The 13,574-nt window shown below is 55.2% G+C and overlaps 2 protein-coding genes across 6 annotated transcripts in view; both read right to left on the bottom strand.

Moving 5' to 3' along the window:
* The window catches only part of KPNB1 (karyopherin subunit beta 1), a 32,778-nt gene extending 27,878 nt beyond the window's left edge, over positions 1-4,900 (bottom strand). Inside the window, exons 1-3 of one of the 2 annotated variants that reach the window (XM_032711295.1) lie at positions 4,760-4,900; positions 4,472-4,530; positions 708-890 (exon numbers count right to left, since the gene is read on the bottom strand). In XM_032711295.1, the coding sequence (XP_032567186.1) occupies positions 708-890; positions 4,472-4,530; positions 4,760-4,799 (282 nt within the window). In that variant the 5' untranslated portion in view covers positions 4,800-4,900. The remainder of the gene's footprint in view (positions 1-707; positions 891-4,471; positions 4,531-4,759) is intronic. The other variant, XM_032711296.1, reaches the window with a different exon arrangement.
* Positions 4,901-10,313: 5,413 nt separating this feature from the next.
* NPEPPS (aminopeptidase puromycin sensitive) overlaps positions 10,314-13,574 on the bottom strand; it is a 42,544-nt gene continuing 39,283 nt past the window's right edge. Inside the window, exons 23-24 of one of the 4 annotated variants that reach the window (XM_032711164.1) lie at positions 12,663-12,811; positions 10,314-10,471 (exon numbers count right to left, since the gene is read on the bottom strand). In XM_032711164.1, the coding sequence (XP_032567055.1) occupies positions 10,336-10,471; positions 12,663-12,811 (285 nt within the window). In that variant the 3' untranslated portion in view covers positions 10,314-10,335. Of the gene's footprint in view, positions 10,472-10,628; positions 11,802-12,643; positions 12,812-13,574 lie in introns of those variants that run through there. The other 3 variants (XM_032711160.1, XM_032711162.1, XM_032711163.1) reach the window with 3 other exon arrangements.

Genomic DNA, 13,574 nt, shown 5'->3' with positions numbered 1-13,574 from the left:
GGGATGGGATTGTGGAACACCTCAGGAAGCCCTTCCTTGGAAAAGGAGGAAAAACCTTCCCTGAGGGGGGTTTTCTTCTGAAAAAAATCAAAGCAAAGAGCTGCAGGGGAGGAGCCACGGAATCATGGAATGGTTTGGGTGGGAAGGGACCTTAAAATTCACCCAGGGCCACCCCCTGCCACGGGCAGGGACACCTTCCACTGGCCCAGGTTGCTCCAACCTGGCCTTGGACACTTCCAGGGATCCAGGGGCAGCCACAGCTCCTCTGGGCAACCTGGGCCAGTGTTTTATAACACCCTCGTTGGAAAAACTTCCTTCTGTCTCATCCAAATCAGTTCTGCACCTTAAAAACCATCGCCCCTTTTCCTCTCAGAATCCCAGAATACCCTGAGCCGGAGGGGACCCCCAAGGATCACCCAGTGCCACCCCAAAATCCCCCCCTTGGCCCTGAGAGCATTGTCCAAACACTCCCTGAGCTCTGGCAGGTTTGGAGCCGTGGTATTCCCAGGGAATTCCAGCTCCCAGCCACCCTCTGGAGAAAGAGCCTTGTCCTGATTTCCCCCCAGTACTCGTGTGGAATTAACATCCCACAAGAAGCACCACAACTGCAGATGCTGCTGCTGCTCCAAAGGGAGACTTGGCAGGTGGAAAAACGATGGAAAAAGACATTCCAGGGTGAGAGAACCCCCCAAAACCCCGACACTCACGTAGTTCTTGACCTCCCTGCGGGCGTTGGCGTCGATGGCCAGCCATCTCTGCTGGTACTGGGCCTTGATGTCGGGATCCTTGGAAGTCAGGGAATTCTTGATCTGCAGCCCCGCTGCCACTCGAGCCACTTGGCTGTTCCCGGGATTTGCCAGCACTCTGGACAGTTCCACCAGGAAGGTCGGCTGGGGACACAGAGCAGGGTCAGCCCCCGACCCACAGAGCTGGGGGAGAAACCCCCCTGAGCCTGGGAGTCCCCCAGGAACAGCCCCCAGGAATATCCCCCAGGAACAACCTCTGGGAATACCCTCCAGGAATAGCCCCCAGGAACAACCTCTGGGAATACCCCCCAGGAACAGCCCCCAGGAACAGCCTCCGGGAATAGCCCCCAGGAACACCCTCTGGGAACACCCTCTGGGAACACCCTCTGGGAACACCCTCTGGGAACACCCCCCAGGAATAGCCCCCTGGAACACCCCCCTGGAACAGCCCCCTGGAACAGCCCCCTGGAACAGCCCCCTGGAACAGCCCCCAGGAACACCCCCCAGGAACACCCCCCAGGAACACCCTCCAGGAACACCCTCCAGGAACAGCCCCCAGGAACAGCCCCCAGGAACAGCCCCCAGGATCACCCTCCAGGAGCCGCCGGAGCTCCGGCCCCGGCTCTATCCCGGGATTAGGGGCCTTAAGCTCCTGGTCAGGACCTCTGGGAAGCGCCTCTGCTGGTTGGGATTTTTTATAGCTGTCACCTTCCCTGCTCCTGCCTGCCCTGAGTATCCCTTTAAAGAAACCCCTCCCCGGGCCAAGGGGTGGATTTTTCCGGGTGGGAACCAAGCCTGGCAAGGAGGGAATTCCCTGCTCCTCAATTCCTGGGGCTCTGAAGGAATCAGGGGCTGCTTTTGGGGTGTCACAGAGGGGTCTGGGGGGTTCCAAACTCCCTTCCCTGCCCGAGTCCAGAGTCTTGGGCTCTACGTTCTCAGTGACCCAGCCCAGCTCTCAAAATAAAACTCATTTCACTTGTTCCATCCAGGACTCCTCAGCCTTTAAACTGTAGGATTTGGGGGACAAAAAAAGTGGGAAAACTTAAAAAAGGGCACAGTCCAAATGATGAGTAACCTCCTCTCAAGGGAATAAACCCCCCTGACACTGATGCCACTTGCTTTGCTAAAACCCTTAAATTTTAATTAAACCCTTGATCTGACACCTTCACATTTTCAGAGGTTTCTGCTGCATAAAACAGAGCTGAAGTTTCGGGGTTTTTTTAATTTTCCTGGCCCTCAGAAGCTTTTTTGCCTGCTCAGAAAACCTTTGTAGGAAACAGTAGAAGGGGCTGCATCGCCTTCAAAACCATTTTACACGAGGCAGAGACGTGGTTTTACTGGAAATATTTAACTTACAGTTACATTAAACCCATTTCTATCATCTCTTAAGAAATCTTAAGGTATCTCTTAAAAAAAAAAGATATTTTAAGATACACAAATATTTTAAGGCACCAAAAAAGCCATTTTAAAAACTAAATCAACCTTCAAAAGTTCAACACACAACAAGTTCAGTGTCTTTGACTCCACGTTCTCAATGACCCAGCACAGCTCTTAAAACACAAATTCATTTTAGTTGTTCCATCCAGAACTTATTTTTAACGTTCAAACTGCAGGATTTGGGGACAAAAATGTGGGAAAACTGAAAGTGATGAGCGTAAGAAATAGAAATGGAGCAGACAAAACCCTACAAACCAACCCCACTAAACCCCTTCAAACCATCCACATCCTTCATGTTTTAGACACTGATTTTACTACAAGTGAGAACCAGCCCCCAAAAAACCATTCACAGGACAAAATAAAAGTGTTGCTGCCACCTCTGAGAAGAAAACCACAGAAATCCAAAGGTGAAGAAGCATCCTTGGGTTTCTCACTCATAAATTAGCAGGGGAAAAAATGGTATTTTTTGGTGGGGCTTTCAGACTAATTTCAGCTAAAAATGAGAAGCATCACATGAAACCTCCCAGACCTGAGAGTGAAGGGAAATGCAGGTGTGCAGGACCTCAGCTCCCACCTGCAGAGGGGTCAGTGAATGGCTCAGAAAAGGGGCTCAATCAGCTGAAAAGGGCTAAATTAGCTGGGGGAGGAGGAGGAAGAAGAGGCTCCATCACCCCCTTCCCTCTCCTGGGGCCATCCAGGCTCTTCCCACCCACCCACTGACCACATCCTGTGGTGGGAACAGCCCTGAGCTCCATATCCTCATCCTCCTCCCTCATCCTCCTCCAGCACTGAGCCCCCAGTTGCCTTCACAGCCCCCCTGGAGCTCCTCAGCCCCTTCCCTTTCCCAGCCTGGGCCATTCCACATCCTCATCCCACCCCAGGTCCCTCGTTTTTGGTCCCAGCACAAGCTCTGCCTCCTCTGCTCTCTCACAGGGCAGAGAATCCAAATGAAACCTTGGAAAACCCACGTCTCCCTCAGCTCTTTCAAACACTTGAAAAGCAGGATCACGACCCGAAATCCCTCATGTCACACAGCCCAGGATCTCCAGGTCAACCCTGAGATCTCACAAACTGCAATTCAGAGGATTTAGACCCAGAACTGATGTTTGGCACAATCCTGATTCCGAGGGGACCTCACACACCTTTCCCAGACACGGAGACCCTGTGACTTTCCCCGTTTACACCAGTGGAGAGCAGGGCTGTAGGATGAGAGGTGGCAGTTTTGGGGTGGTGAGAAGGGGTGTGCCACAAGGACAGAATGGAGACACCAGCACCCAGGACCCCCCAGCACCTTCCAGGACCACCCAGTGCTGCCCATTCCCTGCAAGGACCACCCAGAGCTGCAGCCCCACACCCTGACTAAGCAAAAACCCCCCTCAACCACCAGCAGCCCACCTTCCCTGCTCCAGCACAAGGATCAAACCTGGGGCTTTGGGCTTTTTCTTCCCCCTTTTTATTCATTTTTGATACATTTTTTTCCTCTGCTTTAGGGTCACTGGGGGAGCCCCAGGTACTGCCCTGTGGACCTCCCTTGACCACCCTGACCCCTTCCCCAGAACCCCACTGCTCCGGCACCCCCCTTGGGAGGGTCCTGGGGTGATGAGGGGGTTCTACAGGCAGGAACTGGGACTGGGTGGGGGTCCTGGAGGGCACTGGGACTCAGCTCTAGGGCCGAGCAGGAGCCGCACTGGGACAGGGAAGGGACTCACTGGGAGGGCGCCGGGGCTCTGGGACCGGGCTGGAGGCTCGGTGGGCTCTGTGACCCGGCTCCAGGCCTGGGCAGGGCTCTCGGTGTGCTCTGCGCCCCATCCCGGTGCCCGGTCGGGGTGTCCCGGCAGTCCCTGTGCCCCATCCCGGTGCCCGTGCGGGTGCCCCGGCGGTGCCGGTGCCCCATCCTCACGCCCTGCCGGGGCGTCCCGGCGGTGCCGGTGCCCCATCCCCGTGGCGGGCCGGGCCCCGCGGGCAGTCCCGATGTCCCGCGGGCGGTCCCGGTGCCCCGCGGGCGGTCCCGGTGCCCGCTCCCCTCAGGCGGCCCCGCCCGCTCCCGCCATGGCCGCGGTGCCCGCACATGGCCCGCGGCCGCTCCCCGCGCCGGGCCCCGCCCCCCCGCGCCCGGCGCCGGCGCTGATTGGCGCGCGGGGCCCCGTCCTCGCGCGCTGATTGGCCCTCGCGGGGGCGCCGGGCGCGGGCAGGGGCGGCCATGGCGGCCGGGCCGGGCCGGGCCGGGCGGGGCGCGGGGGGAGCTCCGCGGGCACCGCCGGCCCCGCCGCCGCCCCCCGAGCGCTCACCAGGTTCTCGATGGCCGCCTGCTCCAGGAACTTCTGCGCCGCCTCGAGCTCCGAGCAGTCTGCGAGGGACAGGGGGGGGTGGATGGGGGGGTGGGGGAGAACCGGCGTCAGGCGCGGCCCAAGCGCCCCGCGCGGCCCCTCGGGCGCCCGCACCGCAAACACGGGAGGGCTCCCGCGCGCCCCGGGCCGCCCACGCCCCTTCCCCCGGCGCGCTGCGGGCGCCATCCCCCCGTGCGCGGCCCCGCCGGGCCCTGCCCGCCCTCAGCCCCGCGCCCCCCGAGCCCTCACCCGGCGACACCGTCTTCTCCAGGATGGTGATGAGCTCCATGGCGGCGGCGTGGCGGCTCCGGCGCCGGGCGGGAGGAGCGGGAGGAGAGCGAGCGAGAGAGAAGGGGGGGAAGGGGAGGGATGGGATGGGGTGGGGGGGTAGGGGGGGGGAGAGCGGGGCGGGCCGGAGGGAGGGGAAAGGGCGGAAAAAGCCGGGGCCTTGCCGGGAGGCCGGGGGGAAGCGGGACACACGGGGGAGGCACGCGGCTCTTCCCGGGCTCGGCGGCGGGATTGAACCAAAGGAAACGGGGGAAGGAAAAAAAAAAAAAAAAAAAAAGCGGAGAGGTAAAAAGGTGCCGCGCGGGGCGGAGGCGGCGGCGGCGCGCGCGCGCGCACCGGGCGGGCGGAGGGATACGCCGGGCGGCCCCGCGCGCGCGCGCGCCCCGCGCTCGCCGCGCTGATTGGCCGCCGCCCTGACCCCCCCCACCCGCGCGCCGCGCCCCCATTGGTCGAGGCGGGCGGCGCGAGCCCATTGGAGGATGAAGGAGGGGGAAGGGGGAGAAGGGAAGGAGAAGGGGCGGGGCTTCCGGCGGCGCGCGCGGGGAGGGGGCGGGGCCGGGAAGGGACCATTGACTGGGGAATGGGGGGGGGGGGTGGGAGGGGGTGGGAGCGACCACGTGAGGACCGCGGGGGGGGGAGGGGGGCGGCACCGGGACCACCGGGAACGGGACCACCGGGATCGCTGGAAGCGGGGTCACGGGGACCACCGGAGTCACCGGGATCAGTGGAACCGGGACCACCGGGACCGGCACTGCTGGCGGCGGCTCCGCCCGCAGCATCCCCGGGAAGCAGCGGCAGCTCCGGTCACCGGAACCGGCCCGGGAGGAGCCACGTGCTCGGGAAGCGGAGCCGCCGGCGCTGCCCGAGTTTAACGGGGTCCGGGGTGGGTTTGGGTTTGTGTGTCCTGCCCAGTGCCAGGGAACCGGGACGGGACGGGCATCCCGCGGGAAACGTGTCCCGCAGCCCCCGGTGCCGGTAACCGGGCGGAGCCCCGAGAGCACCGGGATAGCGATGGAACCGCTCCCCTGCCCGGCACCGGCGACCCTCGAGCGCCCCTCTGCACCCCGGTGTGTCCCCAAAAAGCGATGATCCGGGGCACAGCCAGGGCAGGGAAGGGCCGGACCCGCATCCCTGGGATGCGGGATACGGGAGGGGAAAAAGGGATGCCTGGGAGAAGAAGGGCGGGACAAAGGTGGAGGTGAATAATTAACGGCGCCTAACGGCGGATTCGCAATTAAGTGACACAACCGGGCGCTTTGTGGCATTCCATGAATGTCCACGGGGACAAGCGACAATTAAGCTGGACGCGGCCCCTCCCGGGAAGGGCCGGGATGAGGGATTAGCGCCGGGGCTGCCCTGGGAGAGGCAGCGCTGCGGGCACGGGAGCGCCGGGCTCAAATCCCATTAATCATCCCTTGCTGCCCGCGTGTTTTGGTTTCCTGGGAAAGGGACGTGCTCCAGAAACGGGATCCGGTGGAATGCGGGCATCGCTGCGGGGGGGGTAAATGGGGACAGGAGGGGATGATCCCTGAGAGAGGCAGGGCTAGATGGGATATTGGGAAGAAATCCTTCCCTAGGAGGGTGGAGAGGCCCTGGCACAGGTTGCCCAGAGAAGCTGGGGCTGCCCCCGGATCCCTGGAAGGGTCCAAGGCCAGGCTGGACGGGGCTTGGAGCAACCTGGGGTAGTGGGAGGTGTCCCTGCCCATGGGGGTGATCCTTCATCTCCCTTCCCACCCAAACCACTCCAGGATTCCATGGGATCCTCAGCTCAGTGACCTCAGCAGGGGAAAACCCTTGAGTTACAAACACCCGGAGCATCTGACCCAACATTCCCATTCCTGCCCCTCCCAGCACACACTGGCTCAGTCCTGGAACTCCGAGCACCACCATTCCAGCTGCAAACAGCTGCATTTATCCATGGAATGCAAGGAAAGCCCATCACACCCGGGCAGCACGGGAAGGCACATCCCGGGCTCCAGGTGCTTCCCAAGCCCTGGACACACAGAGGAGGAGCAGCTCCATCACCATCCCTGCTGCTCCCTCGGGAGGGTTCCCTCCCCAGTCCAGCAAGGAAAAGCAGCCAAACGGGTCCCTGGTGCCTCCAGGGCTCCCCATCCCACCCCAGCACTGATTCCCCACAGACACAACCCGTTCCCTGAGGGAATCCTCCCTCGTGCCCGTGGAGCAAAGCCCTGGGGACAGATGTTATTCATGGCTGGGGAAACGGGCTCGCCCACAGCTCTGCACGGCAGAAATATCCATCATTCCCCTAAAAAATTCAGGTTACAGGGACACACCAGGGCTCTGGGGCTCGGGAGACCCAAATTCCAGCCCCACCTTTGCCAGGGGCCCCCGGGAGAATCTGGGAATGTTTATTCTGGCCACCTGTGCTGCGAGTCTCAGGTTTTAAAATGGGGGCAAACCCGGATCAGCTTCTTCCTAAAGTGTTTTGAGGTTTCTGGATGAGGAGCACTGAGGGTTAGTGCAGTCACAAGCAAGGCTAAAAAAGCTCCATCCATCGGGATTTGGATTCTGGTTGTCCTGCTGCCATCACTGTTCTCCACAAATCCCTGACAGGAGGGTGGAGCCAGGTGGGAATCCGGGCCCTGCTCCCAGGGAAGGAGGGACAGGATGAGAGGAAATGGCCTCAAGCTGTGCCAGAGGATGCTTAATTGGATATCAGGGAAAATTTCTTCATGGGAAGGGCACAGTTAGGTGTTGGAACAGGCTGCCTGGGGCTGGATGGAGTCCCCATCCCTGGAAGTGTTCAAAAACTCGTGGATGTGGCTCTTGGGGACATGTTGGGGTGATGACACAGCAGTGCTGCTTAAAGGTTGGACTTGATGACCTCGGAGGGCTTTTCCAACCTTAACAATTCCATGATTCCATGATCTTGTTCCACGTCCTTGCAATGCCTCATCTGCACCTGTCTCAGCTGCTCCAGCTGGAAAAACAAAGCTGGGACCTCTGGAAGGTGGATGGGGTTGGATCCATGGAATGGAGTTGTATTCACCCCTTCCCTGCTGATGCAAAGCTTGGAGACCTCTGGGATAAGAGACTGATGGAGCACAGGCTCCAGAGGCAGGGACAGGAGGAGAAAAGGGGCTGCTCCTGGTAAATCCACACTGGGCAGAGCTGGGAACAGCTCTGGGAACATCAGGGACTCTGAAGACCAATCCCTGCTCACAGCCTGGCACGGGGAGCAGCACATTATCCAACCTGGGATGGAATTCTCGTGGCCTCTCCAGAGTCTGGCCTGGCCAGCAGGTCAGAGGGAACTCCCTGAGCAGCTGTTGGGGTGAAATCAGGTGAAATTCCCTCTCTCGCAGCTTTTTCCAAGGGGAAAAGGGGCAAGGTGGGAATGGAGGAGCCTCACAGAGCTGGAGTTGCTGAACACCAGGACACAGCCCAGCAGTGCCAACCAGGAGGGATTCCCTCAGGGGAATCCTGCTCCCCTAGGAAAAGCAGGGAGAGAGAAAAAAAAATTAAAGAACTGAGTACAAATCTGGCCTTGGCAGCAAGGAAAGCCCCCGAACTCCGGTGTAAATGAGGACAAGGAGTCACCTCCCCCAGGCTGGAGCTGGAAACTGGAGCTGGATGCAGCTTTTCTCCTCATTCCCATAAATGGAATACTGAGCATCCCCGTTAGGGGTTTGTATCATCTCGTGCTTCCACAAACCGACTGCAGGAACTGGGAGAGAAGAGCTGAGGAGCTGCTGAGTCCAGACACGGGGCACTGGGGGGGATCCCAGCACGTGGCAGGGCTGGGACACGGACTGGGTGATGAGGTTTCCCCTTCCTGAGGCTGCCCAGCTTCCTCAGAAAATCCCACAGAAATTCCAAGGCGCTGGGACTGCCTGGGATTTTGGATACATCCCGAGCTTGGGGGTCACTCTGAGCAGATCAGAGTTTAGGTTTAAGGAGCGAGCAGAGGAATCCAGGATGAGTTTATTATTTACACCAATTGGAAGGACGCAGGGATCAGGTGTGGCCCTTCTTCTGCAGGAACAAAACATCACAGGCCGTTTAAAGCTCAAATTTCCCAGAATTATGGAATGGTCTGGGTGGGAAAGGGCCCTTAAAGCTCATCTCATTCCACCCCTTGCCATGGGCAGAGACACCTTCCACCGGCCCAGGCTGCTCCAAGTCCCAATTTCCCAAAATTATGGAATGGTCTGGGTAGGAAAGGGCCCTTAAAGCTCATCTCATTCCATCCCCTGCCATGGGCAGGGACACCTCCCACCAGCCCAGGTTGCTCCAAGCCCTGTCCAACCTGGCCTTGGACACTTCCAGAGATGGGGCAGCCACAGCTTCTCTCATTAACAATCACTTGAGTCCCCACCCACAACAAACTCCTGCTCTTCTTGTCCCGCCCCTCTCCCGGAGCATCACTTTGGGAAAAAAAAAAAAAGAAAAAACCCAGGAGATTTCCTCCGAAGTGGACAAAGCCCAGAGTTACTTTCATGAAGCACTGAGCCCCCCCTTTCAGTGCCTGCCCAGGAGCCCCGGCCCAGCCAGTCTGCAGGGACCATTCAGTTTGCTCAGTGACCAGGACCGCGCTGTCTCCTCTGTGCTTGTCCCTGGGCCCCTCCTTGCGCCGCTCGCGCCTCGTTTGCTTTGTGTGGAGCCAAAACAAGATTCCCCCCTCCCCGAGCCGCAGCCACGGGGCTGCTGGTTCCAGCCCCCCCCCCGGCCGGCTGCCGTTCAGCCCAGCTCAGGCTGCCAGCCCTCCCAGCCCGGCAGGTTATTCTGTCTGTGCAGGGAGCAGAAGGGAAAGCAGCTTAGCGCGCTGAAAGGGCAGTGCTGACGGCAGGGAAACGCGGGGGGCGGGCGGCACCGGGGCCAGCAGAATTCCTGGGATGGGCCCTTTTCCCCAGGGATACCAACCAGGGGGATGCTGGGCCGGAGCTCTGCAGCTGCTCCTGGACTCCTCTTTCTGGGGTGTTTCCCCTGCCCTGGATCAGCAGCGTTTGCAGGATGCTGTTCCCTCTCCCCCCGGCTTCTCAGGTGTTTAATACAAATTGATTTTCCCTTTCCTTTACGCTCCGAACCCTGTCCTGGTCAGTTCTTTAGTGCTTTTTATTCAGATTACACAGGTTCTGCTGTGCTCCCTGAGCCCTCCCAGTGTGATGTGTTCAAGAGCTCTGCAGCTCTTTGGGGGTTTTTAGCAACGTTTGCACAACTTTCCTCCCACTGCCCTCAACTTTTTTAGGTTTTAATACAAATTTGCTCACTAACAATTAAGTTTCCCTTTCCTTTACACTCCAAACCCTGTCCTGGCCAGTTCTTTAGTGCTTTTTATTCAGAATATACAGGTTCTGCTGTGCTCCCTGAGCCCTCCCAGTGTGATGCTGTTCAAGAGCTCTGCAGCTCCACTGCCCAGAAACTCCCATTTCTGGGGGTTTTCAGTGATGTTTGCACAACTTTCCTCCCACTGCCCTCAACTTTTTTAGGTTTTAGTACAAATTTGCTCACTAACAATTAACTTTCCTTTACACTCCAAACCCTTTCCTGGTCAGTTCTTTAGTGCTTTTTATTCAGATTATACAGGCTCTACTCACAGTCTGTGCTTCCCAAGACCTACCCCTCATGGCCCAGGAGGACTGGGGGGTTCCTTGAGACTGTAAATGACACCTTGGCCACTGTCCCCTCCCAGCTTTGGGTCCTTGGAGGCTTCAAAGAGAACACAAGATGAGGACATGAATTTCACATTGACATTTTTATTAACGCCAACTGTTTTTAAATCTTTTTTTTTTCTTTTTTTTTCTTTTTTTTTTTCCTCTCTTTGTAACCTTTTTGTTTTTGTTTGTTTTGTGTGGTTTTTTTTTTTTCTCCTGGTTTTTTTTTTTTTAAACAATAGCACAAAAAAATGTTTCAGGGAAGCAGTCTGACAGTTAGTCTGATGACCTTCTGAAATACAGTTAAAGCCACACCAAATACGAATTCCTGTTAAAGAAAAAAAGAATAAAAGGGGGAGGGAGGGGAAAAAGATGGAACTCCCAACCTTTGCACTGTTAGAGGGTGTTGTGGCTGGTTAGTACCACGCTGCCTCAGGAGGGGATGATGGCACACAGCTTAGATTTCATCATCATCATCATCACACCAGTCAGCACTAATTTAAGGCTTCTTAATTACCATGGACATCACGGAAAGCTACGGCCAGGAGGAGATGGGAGCAGCTGGATCCTTTGGAAAAGCAGTGGTGGCTCGGCCAGGAGAGCCCAGCCCAGCCCCACAGGCATCTCCTCACCTGCATGCACGGGGAGGGGGAGGTTCTGAACTGAAAAAGGGGGTTTTGCACGAGCCTTTCTCTCCCTGGGTGTGGCTGTGAAAGGTGTTTCCTCCCAGTCCCTGTTCTCTCTCGGAAGGAACATCAGCGGGGGGGGGGGGGACACCCCAGGAGGGGGATGGAGGAGCAACAGAACATGGTTTGGTTTTGCTGAGAGGTGACACAAAAGGGAGGAGGGAACCTACAATCCGTGGGGTGGGGGGTTTGCAGGAACATCTCCCCAAATCCTTGCCCTTGGGATGATGCACAGACTGTGTTATACCACTGCCTGCCTTCCCCAGTGACCTGTTCCACACCAGCTGAGGCTTTAACCCCTTCCTGCCCCAGCCTCTCCACTGACCTAGAAACCACCAGGTTCCTTTTATTTCTTCCTTAGGGGGTGGGGGAGGGTGTAAAAACCAGAACATCTGTCAATAAGGGTGTCAGGAGGGGAAGGGGGGTGTTAAATATTTTAACCACTGACAAGGCTTGAGGAAGTTTCACAGTTTTGTTATGCTCTATTTTATTACTATCATATTTACAGATTTCTTTCGGGTTCGTTTTGTTGTGGTTTGTTTTTTTTTTTCTCTCTTTCTCTTTTTCGCTGGATTTGCTGATAATTTTAACAGAATTTTTGTTTGTTTGTTTGTTTTGTTTTTTTCCCAAATCTGGAGTGTGTGAGCAGGAGGAACCAGTTAAAACTCTACATTCACGGTCCAATCCCCAACCTGAGGGCTGAGAAAAAGAAAAAAAAAAAAAAAAAAAAAGGGAAAAAAAAGAAAAAAGGAAAAAAAAAAAAAAAAGGGGAAAAAGGAAAAAAGGGAAAAAAAGAAAAAAGGGAAAAAAAAAAGAAAAAAGAAAATAAAAGAAAAAAGAAGAAAAAAAAAGAAAAAAAAAGAAAAAATGAAAATAAAATAAAAAAAGAAAAAAGAAATAAAAGAAAAAAAGAAAAAAGAAAAAAGAAAAAAAATTTAAAAAATAAAAAAAGAAAAAAGAAAATAAAAGAAAAAAGAAAAAAAGAAAAAAGAAAAAATAAAAAAAGAAGAAAAAAGAAAAAAAGAAAAAATTTAAAAAATAAAAAAAGAAAAAAAGGAAGAAAAAAAGAAGAAAAAAAGAAAAAAGAAAATAAAAGAAAAAAGAAAAAAAAGAAAAAATTTAAAAATTAAAAAAAAAAAAAAAAAAAAAAACAAAAAAAATAAAAAAAAAAATAATAAAAAAAATAATAAAAAAATAAAAAAAAAAACAATAAAAAAAATAATAAAAAAAAGAATAAAAAAAAGAAGAAAAAAAAAGAAGAAAAAAAAAGAAGAAAAAAAGAAGAAAAAAAAAGAAGAAAAAAAAAAGAAGAAAAAAAAAGAAGAAAAAAAAGAAGAAAAAAAAAGAAGAAAAAAAAGAAGAAAAAAAAAGAAGAAAAAAAAAGAAGGAAAAAAAAAGAAGGAAAAAAAAAAGAATTAAAAAAAAAGAAGAAAGGTACTGTACTCCAAATTTTTCTTGGCATTCCGGAGGGGGTGGCTCGTCCCTGTGCCCCCCGCGGGGGCACGGCAGGGCTCTGGGTGGGTGGGTGGCACCTGGGGCTGGGCTGGGGAGGGGGCTCACACGGTGGCCGGGGGGCCCCTGCGCTGGGCCAGGAAGTGGTGGATGTTGTCGGCGTCGCGCCTGAGCCAGGCCGCGTTGAGCAGGATGTTCTCGCAGCACTGCTGCACCGTGCGCTCCGCCGACGGCGCCGGGTGGCTCTCGAAGAACGCCTGGAGAAAACGGGAATGGGAACGGGATGGGGGTGAAACGGGAACTGGGCCTTGGAGAGTCACAGAACTGCGGAATCGGCCGCGCTCCGAGATGGAGGAGCCCGACCCTTGCGCCGACCCCGCCCCGGTTCCCAGAGCGCGGCACCGGTGCCACGTCCGGTCTCACCTTAAACAACTGTCTCAGCTGATGTGTGTCTGTGATGTCTGCAAGGGGGATTCTAATCCTGAGCCTCAGCTGTGATATTCATATCAGCCAGGGTCTCCTCATAGGCCTTGTCATGTCACCTTTACACTCACAACAGTGCGTGGGAATTTCAGCCATTCCCTTCCATGCCTGTCCTTCCTCAATGGCTGGCATGTACCAGTGACACTACCTACTCCTCAGTGTGTGATGGCAGCTATGACAACAAAGGACACAGGTGCCACCTCCCTGGGCAGCCCATTCCAAAGCCCAGTCACCCTTTCTGTGAAGAACTTCTTCCTAAAGTCCACCCTAAACGTCCCCTGGTGCAGCTCAAGGCTGTGCCCTCTTGTCCTGTTGCCCTGGAGAAGAGATCGACCCCCACCTGGCTCCCCCCTCCTGGCAGGAGGTTACTGAATCAAATCACTGGCAGCTCACAAAGTATTAACAAGAACAATTAACAAGTGTTGGCAGTTATTTAGTGTTTTGGAGTTATATTTACAAACTGGACTCAGCCCAGAACCAATACAACTGGTCCTGCACAGACACCCCAACAATCCCTGAGGGTGTTGTCCAAATGCT

The sequence above is a fragment of the Chiroxiphia lanceolata genome, chromosome 26, assembly GCF_009829145.1.
Source record: "Chiroxiphia lanceolata isolate bChiLan1 chromosome 26, bChiLan1.pri, whole genome shotgun sequence".
NCBI lineage: Eukaryota > Metazoa > Chordata > Aves > Passeriformes > Pipridae > Chiroxiphia > Chiroxiphia lanceolata.
This window is presented reverse-complemented; position numbering and strand designations above follow the sequence as displayed.